Source organism: Rhinolophus ferrumequinum, chromosome 3 (genome assembly GCF_004115265.2).
Source record: "Rhinolophus ferrumequinum isolate MPI-CBG mRhiFer1 chromosome 3, mRhiFer1_v1.p, whole genome shotgun sequence".
In the NCBI taxonomy this organism is placed as follows: Eukaryota; Metazoa; Chordata; class Mammalia; order Chiroptera; family Rhinolophidae; genus Rhinolophus; species Rhinolophus ferrumequinum.
The window spans coordinates 4,824,418-4,849,472 of NC_046286.1; the positions used below are offsets into that span (position 1 = coordinate 4,824,418).

Genomic DNA, 25,055 nt, shown 5'->3' on the forward strand with positions numbered 1-25,055 from the left:
GAACTAAAAGGAGAAATAGACAAATCCAAAACTGAAATTGGAGCCTTCAACACTGCTTTTTCGGTAATAGAACTAGAAGACCACCCCCAAAGAACATTCTATAAAGATACAGAGGAACTGAACAGCATCAACAAACTGAATTTAAATGACATTTAAAGAACACTCCACCCAACATTAGCAAAATACATGTTCTTTCGTGGTGCACATGAAATATTCACCAAGACAGACAACATCTCCTGGGTCATAAACACCTCTATAAATTTAAAAGAATCGAAATCATACAAAGTAATTTAATTCTCTGACCATAATGGAGTTAAACTAGAAATGATTTAACAAGAGAAAAATCACCATCATTTGGAAATTTAACAACACACTTCTATATAATCCGTAGGTCAAACAGGAAGTCTCAAGGGAAATTAGAAAAGATTTTGAACTTAATGAAAATAAAAACAGTATTTCAAAATTTGTGGGATGCAGCTAAAAGCAGTGTTCAGAGAGAAATTTAAAGTTGCTATTGACTAAACTGTTTGTGCCCCCACCCCCACCCCAAGTTCTTATGCTGAAACCTAATCCCCAATGTATTTGAATTTGGAGGTGGGGGCCTTTGGGACCGATTAAGTCTGAGGGTGGAGACCTCATGAATGGGATTAGTGCCCTTATAAAGGAGATCCCAGAGAGCTCCCGCCCCTTCCACCACGTGAGACACAAAGGGAGAAGTCGGGTGTGTATGAAGTAGGAAGGGGCCCCCATCAGACACCAATCTGCCAGCATCTTGATCTTCCCAGCCTCCAGAACTGTGAGAAACACATTTCTGTTGTTTACAAGCCACCTCATCTATAGTAGTTTGTTACAGCAGCCCTAACAGACTAAGAAAATAGTATTAAATACCTATATTATTAAAAAAGAAAGGTCTCAAGTCAATGACCTCAGCGTCCATCTTAAGAAACCAGAAAAAGAGTAACATAAACCTCAATCAAGCAGAAGGAAGAGTAGAATAAAATTAAGAGCAGAAATTCATGTAACTGAAAACAGAAAGAGAAAAAGCAATGAAACCAAAAGCTGATTCTTTGAAAAGACCAATAAAATTAAGAAATCTATCAAGATTATTAAAGAAAAAAGAGAGGAGACACAAAATATCCATAATGAAGGGATTATCACCACAGACACAGAACACATTAAAATGATAAAGGATGCTACAAACAACTCTCTGCACATAAACTCAACTATTTAGTGAAAAGGGCCAATTCCTTGAAATTACCCAAAGTCACCCAAGATGAAATAGATAACCCTGAACCGATCTACCGTGTTTCCCCGAAAATAAGACCCAGCCGGACAATCAGATCGAATGCGTCTTTTGGAGCAAAAATTAATATAAGACCCGGTCTTACATTATACTAAAATTAAGACCGGATCTTATATTAATTTTTGCTCCAAAAGGTGCATTACAACTCACTGTCCGGCTAGGTCTTATTTTCAGGGAAACAGGGGATATCTATGAAAATAAATTGAATTAGTAATTTAAAAACCTTCCAAAAAAGAACCCTTCAGGCCCAAACGGTTTCGCTGGCAAATTCTTTAGAAGACCACCACCAATACTATACAATTTGCTATAGAAAAAATAAAAAAGGTACAAGATGCTAGAGTTTGTCGAGCGGCGCTGCCCAACAGGGCAGCCACTAGCCACGTGTCCCCACTAAGCACTTGAAATGCGGCGAGAGCCACATGTTGTAGTGACAAGATTTTGGCTCTACTGAGCTAAATAAAATATATTATTAAACACTTTTTGTAAAGTCCTCAAATAAGACTTAGGTCAGAAATAGAAGCTGCTTTCCTAATCACGTCTGATTTCTAAATATAAAAGAGAAACTGTCCAAGTTTCAATGGAAGTTAGAAAATACTCTAAGAAAAATGACTCTGAAGCGGTCTCTAAGCCAAAGCCTAACTCACTCTAGATTTTCAACTGCTTTCAAGACCATCTCAAAACAAAGCACAAGCAAAACTCTTAAAAACCCTCCGAGGAAGCTGGACGGACACCAATCACCACAAAGCAAAGTGCAGAGGTGGGACAGGCTCACAACGCTGCTTCCTGCAGCTAAAGGTCCAACACTGACACTCTCTTTGGAAAGAAAGGAAAGCGTAAGCTTTTTAAAAAGAGAGAAAAATAAAGAAAGCTTTTTAAAAAGAGTATTTTTTCATGATAAAGATTATAGAATGAACTAATTTCTAAGTGATAAAAATCTCTGCCATTCCAAGGAAAAACCCATTAGAGTATGACGTGACTAGTGTCAAAGCATCATTACAGGAACAGAATGCAATTTGCTTTTCAGTAAGAAGATATCCTCTTCAATGATTTTCACTTTTAACTACAAGACTAATGGGAGGTTTCTAAAAATAAAGCAACGGTCACATTCTGAGCAGTCATTAAGGAATACAAATTGCATCAGAAAAACTCAGCTATCAGATAAAGCTTAAAAGCCCTATACATTGATTATTTTAGACACTAATTGTTGTGTTAAAAAAAATCACTCATTTTTCAGTAGTTTTACAGCACTGATAAATTAGGTATTCACTGTGATTTGAGAGGAAAGCAATTATGCTTGCTCCCTTATTATAAGAGATATACTCTGGCCTGATTCAGTGACAAATGTACACAATGGCATTTACTAAAAATTCCCATCACACGACAACTCAGTAAAACCTTAAGAATTTCTCATCTGAAGCAAAGTCAACATATACGTAAACATCATATGTAAGTATTTAATCTTTAAAATGGTCGGTAGTTTTACAACACTTTATTTTCCCTTTAACAGTAAGCATATTAATATTTTAATAAAGACTTGCATTTTGTTTAAAAAATGTTTAAGGAACTGTCAATCCCAAAATTCAGAATCCTTGGAACCTAAAATTCCAAATCAAAGAAGTTTCTGTTAACAGAAGAGCTGTGGTTACCAGAAGAAAAACAGATGCTGCTTTCAAACTATTGCCCTTCTACCAAATCTTTACGTATTATCTGGTCTACTGAAAAATAATACAACTATTTATAAAACCAACAGTATTAGCACTAACAGTACACATTAAAACTACTTGCAGTTGAATTTCAAATAGTTAAAACATTTGCTGCTTCATACCTGGACATGCAAATATTTTATTTACTACGCTTTATAGATGTGTCACTATTTCATCTTTTTTCTTGACTGTCTATGATGCACAGAGGTTCAGGGCCCACATAGCTGCATTTTGGAGGTTAATCTCAGCGTACAACCTGTGCACATTGCCCCGACTCCTGCAGAACTACCCGGACCCGAGCACCAAACAAACAATCACCACCCCCTGGTGGCAGTACAGCCAACGACAGGCTTCCTTCTCTTAACAGGCTTCCTTCTCTGAAGCGGAACCAGTCCATCGCCTTAGAAACAATATAGGCCTTGTAACATAAAGATACTTAGGATTTCAGATCTCATTTACGTTTGAAGTGTTTCTTCTAAAAACATCCCCCATGTAAGTCACAATCAGCTTAGGCGAGCTGTGTAGCTTAGGCGAGCACTTCTTTTATCAAAAAAGAAATCTGTTGTTTTCAAGGACTACTCATAGGTATTTCTGATAATGGAGAATTCTAGAGATCAGAATTAAAACAGAGAGCATCTCACAGAGTATCTCCTAGAAGTAAATGACCAGCCTTTTTCAGTCCAAGACAAAAGAGAGACGTTCTAAAGGTGGCGTCAATAGGTAAAAGGGCAAAAGAACTGGCAAAAATGCCAAGCAGAACAGCATCTCACTGGAAGACACCTGTGTGGAGTCTGGAGGAAGCCTTTATGAAACCAGTTTCTTTTATAACATGATCAGTTAAATTCCTGGAGAAGAAAGAGATGGAACAGTCCTGCACTGCTGCCAGGGATGACACTCTGTAAACTGGAGAAGCAGCGGTCACACCTGTCCTGTAGAATTCTGGAAGAGGGCACTATACTAGGAAGAGGAGTCATGTCACTGTTGGTACCAAGGCTAAAATGGGGACAACCACTCATGCTCTTACTCCTTCCCACGAGCCCCTGTCCTCCAGGAGTTGTGCGTCTCCTAGCAGGCACGAACCCCTTGGGCGAGCACTGATACTTACCCACCTACCTAAGCGTCGCCGGCCCTCACTCCCCCTCACTCTGGAAATGGAGAGAGGACTCCCTCCCTAAATTCTCACAAGTATCAACACCCTGGAGCCAAAGTTTCCTTGTGAACCCATAGAGCAGTGAGGGCCAAATTAATGACAAAGATCATAAAACTACTTTTGTTGATTTGTAACTATAAATTATAATGTATACCTTTCACTGAGCCTTAGACAAATCAGGTCTTCAGTTTCCTCATCCATAAAATGTACCTAATATTTCCTTCATATGGTAATTTATATGCAAAAAGCCCAACACAATGCCTGACATACAGTAGGAACTAGATCACAGATTGCTTTCATCTAAGAAGCAAAAGTTCATAAAAAGAAGATAAAATCAAATGTTTGCACTTGAAACTGTATCTGTTAAGAATCAGACACTTAGTACTACTCAGCCAAGGGAGGTGGACACGAGTGCGGTGGGGGAAGAACACGGGAAGTTACAGGTACGTGGTGAGAGAGGGTCAGGGGTCCTATATGTAAGCCCACATCAGGAAAAACTATCCACACAACATGCCAACAGCATCCCTGGTGAGAGACGGTGAGCATAACCAACTGCGATGGGGAATGAGATCTTTGTAAATTATTAAATATAGCAAAAATTACTTAGAAACATATGAAACATAAGTGTTACTATAAAAATAAGAATGGATTCTTTCTAGAGAATACCATCCAAAGACTATAGAAGAGACCACGCCACCAAAAACAAAACAAAACAAACAACAAAAAGCAAGCTTTGTTGTTAGGACAGAGAGATGAGGCACAGAAAAGTTATGCCCAAGCAGCCTGGTGCCACCTTCCAAATTCTTCCCACCACCCTACACCCACTGAACTAAGGAGTGAAGAGTGAGCAAGAGAAACCAGGAAGAGCCGATCATGGTTAACATGGCCGTTTACTTTTCTCACATGTTTGCAGTGGTGGTTTTATGAATATTATATGCACCTTCTGCCAGGCATTTAACATGTCCGCTATCAGGATGTGCTGTATAAGCAGCAGTGATCTGGACTCAATGAAATACGGTAGTTTTGGAAAATGCAATTAAATCCTCTAACAGAGCAGATGAAGGGTTTGCAAACTATACCCCACAGAGCCCTGGAGGGGGTCTCACAGGCAGCAGGGAAACTCACGTCAAGAAGGCTTGCAATTCAACAAACCAGTTTCATTTTTATCTTCCCCCTTTTTGGAGGGAGTATTCATATACGCTTTTACCACGGAAAGGGTTCAAGAAAAAAGCTTGAAATCATGGAATCAGATAAATTATTAAAATCCCTTAAAGGTTTTAGATTTCACAAAGTCCTAGAAACTCACAGACTACATGACCAAGAAAGGCTTTAAATACTTCACTGTCTCCAAAGCTAGTATATTTACACTCTACCTACTTCCAGAATTTGAGAGGGATGTTACAAGTATAAATTTAATGTCCTGCGTACTGATAATTATTTTTAACTTCACACTAAAAATACACACAAAACAAGACTTGAGCTCTCAAACACTAGACAACACTAAGAAGCTGTTATCTTTGCATCACAGGAATGTTTTAAAAAGTCATGTATGTTTTCTTCCTCTTCCCTTGAAAATGCCGACATTCATTTAAAAAATGTACTAAGTAGCCACTCTCCACTTTGTACTGGGCTCAGCTTTTTGAAGCATTACGAAGATAAATGAGACAGGTATTACACCTTAAGTTTTAAAGGTGGTACGAGACGTTCGTCAAATTAACTGGGTAGTAAGAGGTAAAGCGCCTAAGAGAGGTGAAGAGATAATGCAATGGCAGCTCAGCACTGGGAAAAACTCCTTTCAACCATGTGGTAAGAAGCTGCTTAGAAGAGGCGGCCTGTAAACAGAGTCCAGAAGGGAAGAGACAAATAATCTCCCTGCATTCTGATACCTGATTACACGTTCATTTGTTTTTCAGCATACAGTCAGGCCGGAGAAAAGGATGAGTAAACAAACACATAAAGTCCAGTATGTTAAGTATAATGACAAGCATGCGCGTAATTTAACAAAATAGGGAGGGATGGGTTTCCTTGGGGTGGGTGGAAGAGGAAAAGGTGCCCTTGACGAGCAGGATGTACTGCGAAGAAGGGAAAAGGTATTTCAGGTACCGGGAACGACGTGAACAAGGGCGCGGCGATATGGAAGCAAGTGGCATCTGGGGGGACAGCTGCAGGGGAGAACGGAGATGCCTGAAGGGAGTGAACAGGGCGCCAGGCCAGGCGTGCGGGGCTTGGCCCTGTGCCGAGGAGTTTAGTTTCATTACAGGAGGCACAAGGGTTTTAGGCAAAGAATGGAGTCACCATGGGACACGTTTTCGAACATGGAAAATTTCTGAGGCCATAAAAATATTTAAAGTTTCCACTGTCTACAAAAACATACGAGAACATTAATTCCAGGGACCCTTCAAATAACTGCAAAGGTCCCACTGGCCATGAGCCCGGGTAAGAGCCCCCTGAGGGCAAGAATCATTTGCGTGGGGTCCAGTGAAACCCACAGGGACTGACCTGTGCTTAAAGGCAGTAAGAGCAGAAGGGGAGGACTTCCGCAGACCAGCCTACTGGGGTGTGAATGAGAAGACGGCATGCTTTGCCGGGGTGCTGTGAAAATTCAGTATGTAGGTGTGCTACCTAAGCAGTTAAAACACAGGTTGGGCGCTCGGGAGAGTTTGCAGCCACAGATATGACTCTGACCATCGCCGTGATGTTGTACTGGTGACAGCGGAAGCCATGTGGGTGGATGAGGTCACAGAGCATGCATGGAGCCCCGCTCAGAATCTAGTAATCCCAAGGCAGAGATGAGATGGAGAGAGAGAGAAAGCACCTTCGGAGGAGGAGGAGGAGGAGAAACAAGAGAGCTGTATGAGTTTAGGAAGGTACACATTTCAAAAAACATTTGCAGGATGTGCCAAGTGAGACAGGGTCAGTAAGTAGGAAGACTGCTGGATTTGGAAACTGGGCAGTCACTGGAAAACATTTCACTGCAGTGGGTGAAAGACACTGGGTTGAAGAATAAATGGAAAACAGGAAGAAGAGATGGGGAGTCTAGATCACTTTGTTCAGCAAGTTTGGCAATAAAGGTGTGAGAGGCATTAGCAGCGTGACAGGTCAACGGGTTGAGAGACGTGTGCACATTTTGTGCATTATCTTTTTTCATATGACTTGTATCTAGGGAACTCCATGAACAAAGAGCCTTCAGTATTTTTACAGCACATACTAGACTGTATAATCAAAACAGCAACATTACTAATGCATTGTTGGGAATGCAAGCTCTATCTCATACACATCACTAAACTGTAACTAAAAGCCTACTGTAACAGGGAGAGCCGCGGACTGAACCAACGAGACCTCCAGTACATCAGGTCGTTCCCCTGCGCGGAGGGACTGGAGGAGGCCACGCCCCGTTGTGTGACTGACAGGCTGAGCCGCGCACATGCGCAAGCGCCGTGAGAAGTCACCTCAGTCCCTTGCCCTGGGCTGCACGAGGGCACACTCACCTCCGTAGTAGAGTCCCGTCGCTGTGCACATCCGCCATTGTCCCTGGTACATGCCTGCTCTGCTGGGGCTGCACATCTGGACGCTGACATCTGCAATCTCTTGGGGCTCTAGCGATCTCACCATCACCATGTTCACATGTCCAAATTGGTCTCCCCCGACATATTTAAGACAAACCCCTGGAGGCCAGGCCTCTGCCCCTGAGTTCAAGCAAAAGAAAAAAGTGTTAGGCAATCAGATGTGCCACGCTGGGCGCAGCTCATTACAAAGGCATAGCCGAGGCCTGCTTCTCGGTCTCTCTCACCTGTCATGCTACCCACATACCCCTCAGCTATGAAACATCACAGACTGATCAGAGGGAATTATCAGAGGACACAACCTCTGACCAAGTCCGTCCCTAAGACAAGGCACACATGGCAAAAGCAGGGCAGCTCCTCAGGAAGTGGGGTTTCAGGAGACCCCGGGGCAGCCGCACATCACACTCAATCTGGAGAACCTCAGGAGGATGCCGGGGAAGGGCCATGAAAATGAGCACAGGCCACACTTTGGAGGGCTGCTCTGTCTGCTAAAAGGTAACACGCCCATTTTCCACACTAACTTTTTAGGCTAACAGTCGCAGTAAAAATATGTCTGACTGTCCCCAATTTTCCACTTAGGCAAGAGGATGAAACACATAAGGAGTAATTTCTATGACACTGTTTTCATTTTAAAACTGCCTTTTCCCTGATGTATGACTTTTCTTCTGGACTCCTTAACTATGAAGACCGAGGCTCAAGAGACCCGCAAATACAAGATGGAGGAGTCACGTGGAAGTTTCATTTTCAGGTTCAAGCAGTAGTGGGGAAAATATGAACAGTGTGGTGAACTCCCCCATCTCAGAGGTGATGACACTGGCCGGAAGTGCTTGTAGAAAGGACAGGAACATCAATCCAAAGCAGTGGCCTTGGCAGGAATGTCTTTCCTCCTTTGGAAGCGGCAATGATCTAATCTGGTACCCACTCCTGTGTACCTATTTTCATGTAAACGAATGCAAAATGAAAACTCTCTACATTGACTTGCTCTGATGGGGCCCAGGCAGCCACATAGTAATCACATGTGATCTTCCCTGTGAAGTCTCTCTAATAATACACTTTGTACTATAGACAGAAACCTCTCTGTGTCTTTGTGGGGGACATATACATTCATTATAAAAGAAAAAAAATCATCGGACATGGCAGGACTCTCAGGACACAGCATGCTTCAAGTTTACCTCCTAACAGTACTCCAGGACGCCTCAGGACCTTGTTCTAGAAGTGCCAGGTTGGTTCTGATACACATGATGGCTTACTATTGAAAAGAGAACCAGAGAAAAACCACCAGCGCGCGACTGCTGAGAGAGATCTCAGCCCTGCAACGAACAGCACCCTCTGTGGCTCTTGGATTTTAAGGGGTAGCAAAGGAAGCAGTGGCCACTGTGTTTTGTCATACTCTCTTTTAAAAAAGCCAAAAAATAAAACCTGCCAGCAAAGTGTCCTCCTAAGTTAACACTACAGAGAGCAACCGCTGCTGGTGGAAAAATTGTGAATGACACACTGGCAATACATGCAAATTGTTTCTCATTTCTGAGGCTTATGGCCTAGCAAAAGCATATCTGTCTTATGTCAAGAGTAGTAGCATCTGACATGAAGAATCTTGGAAAACGTCAAGTCTCTTTAAAGGCCAAAATCCAAGAGGAAAATTAAACTACTGTCATAGGGCTGAATTCACAATTATTCTACAAAACATACACACACACACATCTGTAAGAAGACAATGTCTGTTTATATGAAAAGCCAAGAATGTGGCTGGTTTTGAACCTCTAACTAAGGAACACCAAGATTGTGTGGGTGTGTGAAACACTTGGCTGTCCTGAGCAAATTACCACAAGCAGCTGAGAGGATCGGGTCTGCCAGGCCCGCATAGAGGGAGCGCTGCTATACTGTAGGGAGACTGAGTTAGCTGGCAACACATTAAGTGATTGGTGTTAAATGATGCAGTCCTGATCCTTTTAGTACGCTAGATACCCTATTAACGTAGTACTTAGAGCACCTCTCGAAATAAAACATTGGAAGAGCTAGCCACCATCAACCCTAAAGTATTAATTTGCTATGATATAAAGAACCATCATCTGCCTTCTGAGAGTTTCAATAATTCACTGACATACAGTTCTTATAGCCCCAACTGTTAGGTCACGTAACTCTGAAAGAGTCAAAGATACTGATTCTTTATACAGAGGGAAAAGAAACACTGGTGAGCTAGCTGTTTGGATCACCTGGCAAAGTATACCTGAAATCAGGATCTGACAAGAATAATACAACAGGCTTCAAATTAAGTCACAGGTACAAACTGGCTTAATGGGAGATAAATATATCTAGAAGAAAAGAAAGATTAATCTGTGTTTTATGACATTCCAAGTTAAATGTTACAAGCATGTGTGTGATTAAGGCTTCTCCAGTTATGGAATAAAATTTTATTTAAAAAATAAAAAGTAAAAACAAAAATCCCCATCATATGGCAATTTTGAGATGGCAGAGAATATGGCAAAAGTAAAATAAAATCCCATCAGTTCCAGAAAGTCCATCCATAATCCAGGTATGTGATTATAAAAACAGTTTGGCGACAGTAAGGAACATCCGTAGAGCGATGCAGAAGAAAAACTTCAGCGAAGAGGTTTTTAACCCTTATTCTTTTAACTCCTATAAGTTTGGAGACTGCATTTCAAATTAAGCTATATAAAAACAGGGACCTTCATTGATTTCTGTCACCATTTTCTTCCTGTACCTGATAAAGTGATTAGAACATAATACAATTTGTTGAATGAATGAAGCAGAAGTATCTTCTCTATAATCACACTGAAGAGAAAGGGAGAAAATTAACTACTTTAAGGAGCCAAAAGAAAAATGGAAGAATAGTTGTTCCTTCTCAAGTTCTTCTCCCAACTCTTGTTTTATATCCATTTCTATGGAAGTCACAAACGCCACTCCCTCACATGATGGTCGCAAGTCCTTCACCAAAGGCATAGAAACGCCCGAGTTATCATTACGTGCTCAGCTTAACTGGAACTACACTTGGACAACAGAGCATGGCTGCGGCAAGTAAGAAGCTGTAAGTGTTGGTGAAGAATATTTTCTACTTTCATCTTTAGAGGGACCGTTTCATATTTGCACTTTAAACTCCAGTGTAAGGTTTCCTGCTCAAGTTTCCCAAGCTTCTAACACTTAGTGACAAAAGTTTGAATCCTGGTTTTCTGCAGCTATGTCATTAAATGTCTCACTTTGGTTTTTCTGTGGTCTAAATCTAAGGATTTAAACAGTATGAGGAGTTTAATTTCAAACATTGTGTGCCACTTATCTTCTCTGGGGAAGCTGTTGGGACAGCTCCGTGCAGTTCCTCCCCGTCTGCTCTGCTGTATATGTGAATACCTGGCATGCCTAAAACGTGACAGCACACAGGCGTCAGGAAAATTAGCTCCGAAACTCTCCCAGTGAGCACTTCTCTCTTAGGGAAGATTATGAATGGGAGTAAGAGAGCCGGAGGAGCATGGCGGAGGCTGCGCTACTTCTGAGCTACGACTGTATTTCCAGAAAGAACTCCGGCCAGATGAGTATGACGCCAAGGAACCCGTGTATGTGCTGCTGTCCCTCTCTCCTTAGTGACACACCTGTTACTTAGTTACAGGAGGCCAGTGTCTCCTTAATCAAATGGAACACATTTGGATTATGGATACAAAATTATTTTATGACTGGTTGAACAAATTCCAGAAGAATGGAAAAAAACTACTATTTGTTCAAAGAATCTTGAAAGGTATAATCTCTAGCAATTGTTGCCCAACTTTTCAAGACGTGTTTAGGAACAAGAATGCCTTCACAGGAAGGAAGGGGGCAGACCCAGAGGCTGACTGAAACTGAAGTCACCGTGCAAAAACAGGAGGAAAGAGGGGCCAGGCCCACCAACAGGTTTTTCTCCAAGTCAAGGTGAAAGGCAGGCTCTTTGAGGTTCTGATTTTACAATCTAGCCATTTTCTATCCAGCCTTCCAACCCCCTAGGAATCCAAGTAACTATCTAGTGAGTGAGTAGATACATCAAGAGGTCTTCTGAAACATAAAATGGTTATTCTACAACAAGACAGCATTTAAAGTATTTCAATATTACTCTAGCAACCTTCAATATTTAAAAACACTGCAAAGATCTCATGCGAGAGGCCAGATCATTTTCAGTGTTTTCACTGTGAGTAAACAAGGTCTTAGATTAATTAAAAAAATAAATAAATAAAACTTTTGAATATCTCATTCTTTCTAAACAAACCACTCCTTTAAAAAAATTCATGTATAAATTTCAAAAGCATTTTTTATCAGTAACAGCAGGTTTTAGGAATACGGAGGAGAAACATGATGAGCAGAAGCTAAACTAAAGAGATTGTTTTCATGTTTTTTAAAGCAGGCAACATTAAGAAAGGTAAGAAAGAAATTAGGCAAAGTAAAGATAATCCAACTTTGAACAAGTAAGAATTTCAAGAAAAACAAAAAGTATGGCTATTTTCCCGTCTTACCATGTGCCTCTGAAACTAACAATGCCCCACACTGTTATAACTAAAAGGGGAAAGAAGCCAATGAGAACTGGCCCAGGACACAGATGTCCCCACGCATCTACAGCCCCAGTCAATCCAGATTACGGGCGTCTGCGCAGTGACACTGAACCTTCATCCAAGGGAGAGTTACTTCTCAGAAGCCAAAAAAACAAAGATAACCATTTGGTACATTAGTTATTATATAAAAGTCTGGCTTAGCCAGTCTTTCCCCATCATAAAAGAAGTATAAAGAACTGAAAAGTAAACAGTCAATAAAAGATCACTTTTATGGGTTTACTTGAACCCCCCGAGTTTTGTATCACCTCACATCAGATTACCTTGCTAGACAGGGTTTCCTCACAGCCACAAATTTTTAGCTAAGTATCCTTTTGCCTGGTGTTCCATCTCTCAGGATTCCTCTAAACTCTCATTAATAACAAGGATTTGAAGCATCCCCACCCAGCCAGCATAAATGGTTATCAGATGAGACACGGACTATTAAGCCCACTCAAATTTAAAGTCATTAGAACAGAATTTAACAATTAAAAGGTAATAATTAACAGTTACCAGACACATATTCAGATACTATTTTCAAAGAATTATGCTTAACTTATTTTTAGTTTTTCTTCAAGTCAGCAGTATACCAAAACAATGCTTTAAAAAAACCCCACAATTTCTCAATCTTGCCAATCTTTCACATTCTGAGCAAATTCCCACACTTTTTACCCTATTTTTTCACAGTGATATTAATGTCTCAGATATCTTAATGAAATTTCAGACAGAATCATCCTGTAGTTGTACAGAAATGAGCTTTCTAAAGAGCAGATGCCCACAGCTCTTTCTAACTACCTTGTTCTGGTCATGGCTGCACCGCCTCTAGCCTGCTGGAAATAACCAGATTAATCAGAGCAGAATGACACCAATGAAGACCTGCACTGGTGGAGAAAACACCACCACCACCATCACACGCAGGCCTACTTCCTGGTACCAAAGGATTGTGTTCAGATGCCATCAAGACCTAAACTCTTCTTCCTGGTGTAGGGCAGGCATATTTCAATGATGTTTGGTCATCATACCAGTACAAGAAATGCTACACCATGTGTAAGAAAAATCTCAGAGTTACACAATCACATAACTTAAACTAAAACATGTATTTCTTTTAACTACCAAGAAAAAGAAAACTGGACAAGGAGAACTGCCCATTATATGTTTACCAGAATTCTGGATCCGCCACGTTTTTATAAACTGAGTATCAGGAGGTATCGACTCCCCTTCTCCTATGGTGACATCTTCAACAAAGGACATGGAGGGTACACTGATGTTTGGGCTCTCAAAGTCATAATAGGCGCCAATTGCTGCTTGTAGGTTCCTACAAATAAAGAGAAACAGTGAAAGACTTCAGTCGTGTCCAGAGCATATCATCTTTATTGCCAATCAAAAAGAAAAAGCCAGTTTCTTAGGGTTTGTTATAGAACCTAAGGCTCCTGGTATGTAAAGCTTCAGAGGCACTGATTCTGGCTGAGGAAGGACAGGAAAAACACCAGGACCCACAAACTTGTGCACTACTTTCTTCCCAAGGCACCCACACAGCAAGTAACAATGTTATGATCATCAGCTACAAGATAGCACATTTCCCTCTTACCCACAAGTTTGGGTAAGGAAGTCAATTAAAAGAGAGCTCCTCTGCAATTGTGACTAAAATTCAAATAAGTTCCATTTTTAAAAACATTCTAATTATTTAATTTTTTGAAAAAGCAATACGTGCACATGGTTCAAGATATTTCATACGGTGAAAATACCCATCTTATCTCCTTTCCTACACACACACACACCCCAAATCAGTCATATGACTTTCTTAAATATCCTTCCAGAACTTCCTTATGCATGTACAAGCAAATCATATTATTTTGTCCTTTTTACACAGTTGGTAGCATATTACACTGTCCTTTGCTTTACCCCCTCAACAATACCATGAAGATATTTCTTTTCTTTTCTCCCCCCTTTTCTGTCCACCACCCACCACCCACCACCCCACTCCGGTCCAAGCCGTTGTTTCTCAGTCTAGTTGTGTAGGACATAGCTCCCTGGCCCATGCAGGTATTATGAGCCTTGCGTTCCCCCCCAGCTGGGGCCGCTCACGGCAGCTCTCGCCGGCTGCCGGCCACTCATGATGTTTGCCAGCCACTCACACTGGCCACCGGCCGCGCCCGCAGCAGCCCATGGCTGCCCACCGCAGCCCAGCTCCAGGAGACCTGTTGTTCACAATCTTAGCTGTAGAGGGCGCAGCTCACGGGCCCATGTGGGAATCAAACCAGAGACCTCGGCGTTAGGAGCACGGCGCTCCAACCTCCTGAGTCACCCAGCGGCCCCCCCATGAAGATATTTCTATGTTAGTATATAATGAGTATCCTCATTGTTTTTTACAGCTGTATCCATTATATACATGATTTATATGAGCAGTCCACTTGTGAGTTTGTTTCCAAGCTTTAATTCTTCCATAAATAAGCTTATGCACACACTGGAATGCACCCATAGGATAAACTCCTGTAATACCGCTGGGTCACAGGGAATATACTTGTGGTTTTAATGCATCTAAACTTCCTCAATAAAAGGTGTATACTTAATGAATGCTTCCACCAAGAATGTACGAGAGGGTCTATTTCCCCGCTTGCTCATCAACAGTGTTTCTCCAATGTTTCGGATTTTTGTCCATTTGATAGGTAAAAAAAAAGGTCTCAATGAGGTCTTAAAACGGTTTTCTCCTTTCAAGAAAGCAGTTTCTTTTTTGGAAGCACCATTTTGTAAACGTTGGTGTTCTTTTTAATTACTCATCAACCTCCTTATGTCAGAAGGAACTACCAAGCACACAAACCAGGGCCCGTAACTGAACAGAATCACATGACTGACAGCTTGTTTCACCACTGCCAGAAACCGAAGGCCACGAAGAGGTTCAAGTACGCTGTGTGCAGTGGAGAGCAAAGACACTGTTGGTAATTACACTCACTGCTTCTCCTATGGTCTTACCGACACTAGTGACCTCATCCCAGTCCCCACAACACACAACACCAAGTGCATTTTTGTAAACATAACCCAACCATAAGCCAAAGGACCCAGTGGGTTGTTTTTAATTACGCATAAACATGGCATGAAATAAGCTCTGACAGTATACAACTGTTCAACAGACATGCTGTTAACAACAAATATCTTTTCTGCTGGGGGCATGCCTGCTCCTCCAGGTGTTTGCAGCTGCCAGAAAGGCTGGCTATATTTAGAGCAGCTACCTCAGGTCAAGCTCAGCAATGGTGGCCTGTGATGTTAGTCAGTATGACTGGAATGACACCAGCAGCAGCTGCCTGCCTGCCTGCCCCGTGTGCTAGATGCAACTTACACGGAGCAGAGCTGGGCCAGGGGCCAAACTGTGCCCATTTGCTTGACCATTCAATAAGAAGGCTTGGATTTTAGTCTCCCAGCAACTTCCTTATCTGGCTGGCTGGATGGGATCTGAAGTGAAGAATCCGTGATTCGTCAGACTTGGGGAAGCCCCGCCCGTCCCTCCCACCAACAGGCTTAGGAGTACATCTAGAATCTAGAATCAGCTTTATACTTAGGGATCAGGCATAAAATGGGGGACAGAAAAATATGCCTAGCTTGCATTTTGTTCTTCTGAAAACCTTTTATAAAAGCCACATGTCCAACTTTTTATAAAGATCATTTTTCCGCTGCAGGTCTCCAGCAAGTAGCCTGCTGAATTGTTTTCTGTTCACTTGGCTGTAAAATATGCTTGGGAGGGAAGAAACTATTTGTGTGCCCAGGACAACTGCCAATTCTCATCCTCAGCCTGTGTCATATTTCACCACTTGGCTCTGCCTGGTATCAGACAGGACTACGAGACCACTGCAGTAGAAACACTAACAAGTGGAAAAGTCCAGCTATCCTAAGGCAGATCCATTCCTTCCTCAAATCTTTCACACATCCCATCTCATCCCACAGCCACACCAACAAATCTGCTTATTTGTACCTATAATTATACAGGTACTTCAGCCAGAGAAAGATTAAGAAATATTTTTAAAGCCCAAAGTGAAACTGAAAGTAGTGAACTGGACTCCCGGCAGGAAGCAGGAGTGGAGGATGACAAAGCGAATTCATTCCCCAAATACAAGGCCGAGAGCAGACGTTGGCCCAGCGGTGCTCTAGCCCATTCGGCAGGTACACAGCTCAGAGTGTGGGGACACAGCTCCTCCGCGCGCGGACCATTTAGATCACTGCCTCACTGGGTCAGGAAACAGCAAGAATAGACCACACAGCTCCAACTCAGTGTGAGAACACATAGACATGACAGCACACATTCCCGTTCAAAACAACATACTATTATTAGCCAGCAAGAAGTTCTACATGAAATAGAGCTGGCTGAGGAGATGGGAAAAGGAGAACACTGACTCACTATTCAGCCCAGCCTGAAAGTTTAAACTTCCAGGTTCCTTCTGTGTTTTCACTCCGAAACAGTTTTTCATCTGATTTCAGATGGTTAAAGGCAGCCTGAAGCACAAAGGGAGGCAGTGTAACAGCAGGGGAAAGGCACAGGCTAAGATGGATGGTGGCGATGGTTGCACAACACTGTGAATAGACTTAATGCAACAGAACTAGCCACTTGAAATTGGTGGAAATGGTAACATTTGAAATGGCTTTGTTTAAAGACAGCTCCTACCTCTCTGGCTGCTGAGCGTTTATCTGTGTCAGTTTACTCATCTGCAAACTGGGTTTTTTACATTATAAGGTTGGCTTATATTTTATATTACACGGTTGGCATTATAGGGTTGGCTGTGAAGACTGCATTAGGCAATGTGTATAAATGCCCTAGGTTGTCAGTCATTATTCAACAAATATTTAATTAATGAGCATTTATCCACGTGCTAGGCACTCACCCTGGGACTAGGGATAAAACAGACAGCAAGACAGGGAAGGCCTGTCTCTACATAGCTGCCAGTCCAGCCGGCGGCAGCAAACCAGGATACGCCACCTGCCTCTCACACCGACCCTATCAGGCCAAAGCAACTTTTCCTACTCGGTGCAAAATGGGCTTGGCACACACTGCAGTTTCAACTGCACTGTCAGCTTAACCTAATTCAGGGTGGAAGAATCGGGGGATGCTGAGAGGCAATTTTGTAATTTAGAAGCAATACTGTTCAACCTTCATTTTATAGATAACTGAGTAACTTGCCCTTGCCTATTAGAATTTATTATTATTTCAACTTGTTATTATTTAGAATCAGTTATTAGAATTTAGAGCCATATCTTTCAAAAGCAAAAAACTTAACTTATCCAGAGTTTTCCAATTATCTAATAACACTCTGAACATCAGATTTTCTTAAGAACATATTAATTACCATCATGAATTCCATAAACAAATTACCTGTAACCTCGTTAAGCTGAATTCTTGAAGGTGGTCAATTACCAAACCTTGCATATATTCACAAACACAAAACATTTACTTTTGTACTATGTGTACATATATAAAACAGATTACTGGTCTTATAAAGAAAAATCATCTATATCCTGAACATACAGTCAGGAAGAACACCCAAAAACATGGGGGTAGAAAACAGTTCAGAAGATCAGGAAATCAGAATTAAAGAGGGAATGCCAGAAGTCTGAGTATTAGCTCAGATTCTCAGGGAAATAAAATGAGATACCTTCGCTTTCTATTCTCTGACCAAATAAGAAATTCAAAAGGATCCAAATTATTTATGAGAGAAAGAAAACTACCCATCTCATTTGGACACAAGTGAAGATGGGAAATCAGAACGAGAACAGTTGCAGTGGAGCACGGACAGCAGCATCTCTGGGCTTCCAGGAATCCTTACCCCAAGCCACGGGCGTTCCCTCCCCTCCCCTGTGGAGTGTCAGGGGTACTGCTACCCACGCCACACGCCACCAGGAGTCAGGCAGGCCTTCATGTCTCTGAACGACTGAAAACCAGACTAGAAAAAGGGTCAGCAAACCAGATGAGATGGTGGTTCTTACGAGGGCTTTCCAACATCAACTCTACTGGAATCTAACAGGGAAGACCAAAAATATGTCCGTGTGACTATCTTAAACTTTAAGACCTGGGAAAAACTGAGAATTTCACTCAAACAGAAAGATGACTGCAGGTAGGGAATAGGAATTGGGCTACAGAAGGCTCTCAGTATTTCCGAACGTAAAAATTAACTCATGAATGGTACTAGTTAATATGTGAAGACAGCAAGAAAAATGAAAGAACTTGTGGAAAATTTCATTAAGAGGAGCAACCAAGTTCACACCAGCATTTACCCACTTCTTAGAGACCTAGCAAGTCCAAGATTATTTGTTCTCTCTTCCTTTCCTGGCTATTTATTAACCCACAAATTTTATTACTTTTTAGAATTCGTTCTTCTTACTATCATCAGCAGTTATACTTTTTCCAAGTAGAAAGTAAAAAACAAGCAGTCCACCATAAAGAAGGCATGGTGATGGCATTGTTTTAAACGGATGTAACAACCAAATGCAATATAGGTCCTTGATTGGATTCTGCTTAAAAAAAAAAAGGTTATAAAAGATATATTTAGGGACAACTGAGGAAATTTGAATATGGATATTTTTTATTAGTAAAGAATTTTTTGTGCTGTACACCTGAAGCTGATATACAATAATATTGAAAGTCAACTACAATTAAATACATATATGGTCACGGGATGTAAAATGCAGCACGAGGAATATAGACAATGATATAGTAACAGTTACATACGATGTCAGAGGGGTACTTATATTTTATATTACACTAGACTTGGGGGGGTTATCACTTAGTGGGGGGTGTAAATGTCTAATCATTATGTTGTTTTGTACACCTGAAACCAATTTAAAAAAAAAACTAAAAAAAAATTTTGTAACTTAGTATTTTAGTATGTGGTTATGTAAGACGATATCCTTATTTTTAGGAGAAGCATGCTGAAATATTTAAGGGTGAAGGGTCATGATGTTTACAACCTTCAAATGACTCAAAAAATTTTATATAGAGAAAAAAAATTAAGCCAAAAATGTTAACCAGTGCTGAACTTCGGTGGCAAAGATAACGGTATACACTCTACAATTCTTTAAAATCCTCTACAGGTTTGAATATTTTTATAATAAAACGGTAAGTGGAAAAGAAGGAGACAGAAGAAAGAGAAGGTATCCTTCCTGCCACTGGAGAATATCAAACAACTTCAGTGCGGAATTACTATAATCATTTTGGGAACAAGGGACCTACTGGGACCTCAGGAGGCTGACATACCGTGGATGACAGCTCAGAAAGAGGGAAATAATCACTGTGTCTGATGATATAATGAACCACGAAATTAGGCAACGCCAGAGCCATCTTACACTGGGGTGTTCTTGTCATCTGAGATAATTAAAGTCGGCTTATTTTTGTTTAAAGCAGGATCTGAGAATACAGCAATTCGACGTTGACATTGTAGGAGTTTAGTTTCTAAGTGCTTTGGCTAATATGTCAGGATCAAACTATTTTTCCTTTAAAAAAAAGGTGTGAAATACACATACCATACAATTACTTTGAAATATATATATATATATATATATATATATATATATATATATATATATATAATTCAGTGGCAGTGAGTGCATTCACATGTGCAAACAGCACCTCTCTCTAGTTCCAAAACCTTTTAATCACCTCATACTTATTAAGAACACCCCATACCCTTTAAAGCATTCATTGCTCATTCCTCTCACCCACCCCCAGGCAACCATTAACCTGCTTTCTCTATGAATTTGCCTATTCTGCAAAATTTATGTAAAAGGAATCATACAACTCGCCACCTCCTGGGTCTGGCTTCTTTCACTTAGCATAATGTTTTCAAGACTTCTCCCAAATGGCATAGCATATATCAGCATAGTATATATTTTTATGGCTGGGTGATATTCCATTGTATGTACATGTCATGTTTTGTTTATCCACTCGTCTGTTAATGGGCATCTGGGTGCTTCTACCTTTTGACAATTATGAGTAATGCTGCTACAAACACTCATATGCATGTGTCTTGTGGGCATGCGTTCCCTTCTTTGGATAGATATACCTGGGAGGAGAACTGCTGGGCCATAGGGAATTCTGTTCAACTTTTTGAAGAACCACTAAACTGTTTTCCACAGTATAGCTGAACCATTTTACATTTCCACCAACAATGTACAACTGTTCCTATTTCTCCACACCCTCACCAATACTTCTTTTCTTTTTTCTTTTTCAGTATAGCCTCCTAGGTGGGTATGAAATAATGTCTAACTGTGGTTTTGATTTGCATTTCCTTAATGACCAATGATCTTAAACATCTTTTCACACATTTGCTGGCCATTTGTATATCCTCTTTGAAGAAATGTCTGTTCAAAGTCTTTGTTTATTTTTTGACTGTGTTGTTTGCCTTCCTTTATATATTCCAAATACTAGACTCATCAGATATAAGACTTACAAATATTTACTCCCATTATGAAGACTGTCTTTTCACTTTCTTGATAACGTCCTTTGATGTAAAAGTTTTTAATTTTGTTGATTATCTAGTTTTTCTTTTGTTGCTTGTGCTTTTGATGTCAATTCTAAGAATTGATTGCCAAATCCAAGAATCGATTTACCTTTATGTTTTTCCTAATAGTTTCATGTTTTAGCTTTTATATTTAGGTCACTGATCCATTTTCAGTGAATTTTTGTATAAGGAGAAAGGTATTCTTTTCCTGTGGTTTTCCAGTTGTCCCAGCACCATGTGTTGAAAAAGGTTCAAACATTTTTAAGAAAGGAAAAAAAGTTAGACAAACTCTTGGGTATGGGAAGGATCCTACTCTTTCTATAACCCTAGCCCTTAGTGACACTTACATGGCAAGTGTGACACATGGCAAAGCTCAGACGGGGAAACCGCGTGGGAGAACAAGCCAAGCTGTGAGTGGAGCATGGCATGCTGACGGCTCAGGTCATCCTAAATGATACTGCATTTCCTTCTCCCACCAAACAGTTTCTAGGACTGAAGGAACCGACAACACTCATCCAAGAATCAGCCAAACTAAATTAAAAGCACAAAAAAGTCTTTCCCTGTCAATCAGGAAGTATACATAACACGTGCTTCTTTTATATTTCTTTTCTGTAAGTTTTCACTCATTCATGACTCTAAGTATTGGAAATGTAGAAAATAAAGAAGAAAAAGTCTTTGCTACCAAGGAACACAAGTCTATTAAGAAAGATTTGGGAACAAACAGTCGCAACTCAACGTGGTAAATGTCAGACAAGAAATATAACCTAGAACTACGAAAGTACAGAAGCAGCAATACCTAAGTCAAATTTAGGAACTCAGGGAAAGCTTCACTGACCAGATAACAACTCTACCTCGATGGACAGGTTAACCACCTAGAGAAAGGGGGTGCAAGGGCATTTCAGACAGAGGGAGAGAATACGCAAAGGTACACAGATGTATGAGTTACAGACCCCTTCTCTGGCCACTGCCTTCCTTGTTCCCAGGAAAGCAGATGTAAAATAAGATGTAACTTAGGGAAAGCCCACATTAATACAGGACTCTGATCCAAGCCCCCACTGATTAGTCCAGGAATGAAGGGATCCAGTTAAGTCAATGTGAAGCCTTCCCCAAGAATGTTAGGACTGGAGCTGAGAGGTGTCACTCTCCCTGAGTAGCTGGGGCTTTCAGTGCCATATTTTGTCCACTGCACTGAAAGGCAAAGCAAAGCAGTCTTCAGAGAGAAAAACAACACAAACAAAAACAGCCAGAAAAAGAGAAGCCTGACAACATTTAAGTCCTTGGTTCTGGTTGTTTCTGAAGCCAAAATGAATCTCTAACTTAGGTTCTAAAATATCCCAGTATCCTCATTATTAATTCTCATTTGTACTCAGGCTAGATTATGACAAGGTTCTGCTCACCACCTCCAATAAAGTCCTAACTGGTACAAGGCTGAAGGATTACAAGTAACAAACCCACCACGTGTATCAAAGTCAGAGAGAGGTAAGAAGAAATGAGGCCTCCCCATCTCAGGCTGGGAAGCAGGCAATGCTTGTGTGTAGCAAAGCAGTTGCTTACGCTCCATATGCTTGCTCTTCAAAGCTAGATGGAGCTTTAGGAGCTCTGGGCAGTAAAAGGAAACTGCCCACAGAGACTGCTAACTTCAGCGAGGTTCTGCAAGACAATCCAATCTGCAAAACACAATCCAATCCAATCTGGCCTCCCACAGAGGAGACAGGACACACAAATCAAGACTATAACTTGATTAAGCAAGGCCCTTTCTGCCTAAAGCCAGAGCCCTGAAACGTCTAACGATCAGATAATTAGATACTTGGTGGAATTTCAGCAACTAAATTCTCTAGAGCCACTAAGAAACTTTGAGACCCCGATGAATACAATGTAGGCAGCCCCTTTAAAACACTTCTCACAGTCGTCCCCCAAACTGCCATCCCCTCCCTTATAAAGTATATCTGACAGAAACATAGCTGGGGAGGAGGGAAATACACAGGGGTGACATTCCATAGATTTGGGAAAGCCCTAAATCCAGAATTTTCCATCCATGCCCTGAGGCAAAGACCTTTAAGCCGGAAAGACAAGCAGAGCTAAGGAATCTAACACAGTCCTAGCTGTTCTCTTTAGCAATCTTAGAGACTAAAATGTCTAATTATAATATTACTGGGATTGGTGATTTATCAAAGGGCATGCCCCATTATTAAATGGATGAGTAGTGAACTAATGTTTTAAAAGAGTTCTGTCACCAGAAGCCTATAATTATTATACCCCAGTCAAACCCTAGATCCAAAAAGTGACATCAGATCACAAGGGGAAGCTAATGCAGCGCGGCCTTCATACGGGAACAACTGCCGCCCTGCCCTAGTCTCGCTATGCTCCCTCCGGTGCAGTCCTGAGGAAGATCAGACGTGGGGAATCTTTCTGGGCAAAGCCAGGCCGAGGCCGTCAGTCCTCTGCCCGTGAACTGAGTTACAGGGTGCCCATGAGACTTGCTGTTGTACCTGACTGCTCCTGCCCCGTGGAAAAGAGAGGAAATACTCTGTATTCTTTCTGCTTATACCCCCTGGGGCTGAGAACAGTGCCTGGCACACAGAGGTGCATAATAAATATTTGTCGAATGGAATCAACTAGTGACCAAAATAGAGTATTTTTCCTTTTTATCTGATTTTTCCTCTCACAATTGTATATTGAGACTGTATGACGGAGGTCAGGGGAAAGACAACAAAAAATGTATCATTTTAGCCCCCAGACTGTAGGATCACGCAAACCTATATCTGGACCACTCAAGACCAAACTAGGGAAAGCACAGCCATGACCCAGAGACCTGCAGTTGGCGGCTGGGGAACCTGCAGGAGGAAGTCACAGGATGACAGCTGGACCTGACGAGGGGTCACCTCCCCCTGGGGAGGAGAAGGAGAGCTTGTATGCTTGTTACTGTTTAGGCAACGCCCCACTGCCACGTGGGACTCCTGAGTACACAGGAAGATCATCCCAGAGTTGATGTGGGGATACAGGCACCCAGGAATTTGAAACTGGAACTGAGAAAGTTTTTCTCATAGAGACACTATGATACCTGCGCTACAAACTACACATTTGGGAACTTTCCAGAGTCACGGTTCTCTCAGCAGAGAGAGACAAGCACTGCAAACACCTGGATACAACACACAGAGACAGAAACCTGAGGTATTTCCAGTCCTTGCTTCCAGCTGTTCCTGTCCGTGGGTTCTTGAAACAGCAATCCTCAAAATACTCCCTCCACCCTTCCACTACCACCTTTAGCATAAGCTACTTTGAAATGAGTTTGTTAGCTACAACATAATAGGCCCAAGTTAATTCAAAATTGTAGAGTGTGTTCCAGGGATAAAGTCTATATATGGCTATTATAAGAGGCAAATTAAAATTTAACTCAGACCCGGCAATCCCATTTTTGGGTATGCAGCTGACTCGTGAACAACGCAGGGGGCGGGGATCACCAACTCCGGAGTGGTTGAAAAGAAGCTTATAACTGAAGTTGGCCCTCCCCATACAGATTCCCAACCAGGGAGCTAAAATACTGTTTTCAATTCCCGGGGAAGTTGAATCGCTGGGCAGTTGAATCCCCAGATGTGAAACCTGGGGATACAGGTGACCAACTGTATATTTATTGAAAAAAATCAACATATATGTAAGTGAACCCGCACAGTTCAAACCCATGTTGTTCAAGGGTCAGCTGCATCTACAAAAGAATAGAAAGCACAGTCTCCGAGACATTTACACGCCCACGGTCACAGCAGCACTAGTCACAATATCCCACAGGTGGAAGCAATCCAAGTGTCCATTGATAGACGAAGGGATAAACAAAATGCAGTGTACACATACGATGGAATATTATTCAGCCTTAAAAAGGAAAGTCTCGGTTGCTAGATGGGAGGGGGCTTGCGAATTGGGTGAAAAAAGAAAGGATTAAGTACAAATTGGTTGTTACACTGTAGCCTTGGGGATACAGGGTATAGTATAAGGAATACAGTCAATAATATTGTAATAACTATGTATGGTGTCAGATGGGTACTACATTTATTGGGGTGATTGATGGGAGGGGCGTTTGGGGACAGGGTGAAAAGGTGAAGGGATTAAGAAGTACAACCTGGTAGTTACAAAATAGTCATGGGGATGTAAAGTAAAGCACAGGGAATATAGTCAATAATATGGTAATAACTATGTATAGTGCCAGGTGGGTACTAGATTAATCAGGGGGATCACTTCTTAAATTATATACATGTCTCACCACTATGCTGTACACCTGAAATTAATATAATATTGAAGGTCAGCT

At 41.4% G+C, this 25,055-nt stretch overlaps 1 protein-coding gene across 1 annotated transcript in view; it reads right to left on the reverse strand.

Annotated features, from left to right (window-relative positions):
* ILRUN (inflammation and lipid regulator with UBA-like and NBR1-like domains) overlaps positions 1-25,055 on the reverse strand; it is an 81,031-nt gene that overhangs the window by 33,975 nt on the left and 22,001 nt on the right. Inside the window, exons 2-3 of the mRNA XM_033095777.1 lie at positions 13,442-13,596; positions 7,645-7,842 (exon numbers count right to left, since the gene is read on the reverse strand). Of these exons, the coding sequence (XP_032951668.1) occupies positions 7,645-7,842; positions 13,442-13,596 (353 nt within the window). The remainder of the gene's footprint in view (positions 1-7,644; positions 7,843-13,441; positions 13,597-25,055) is intronic.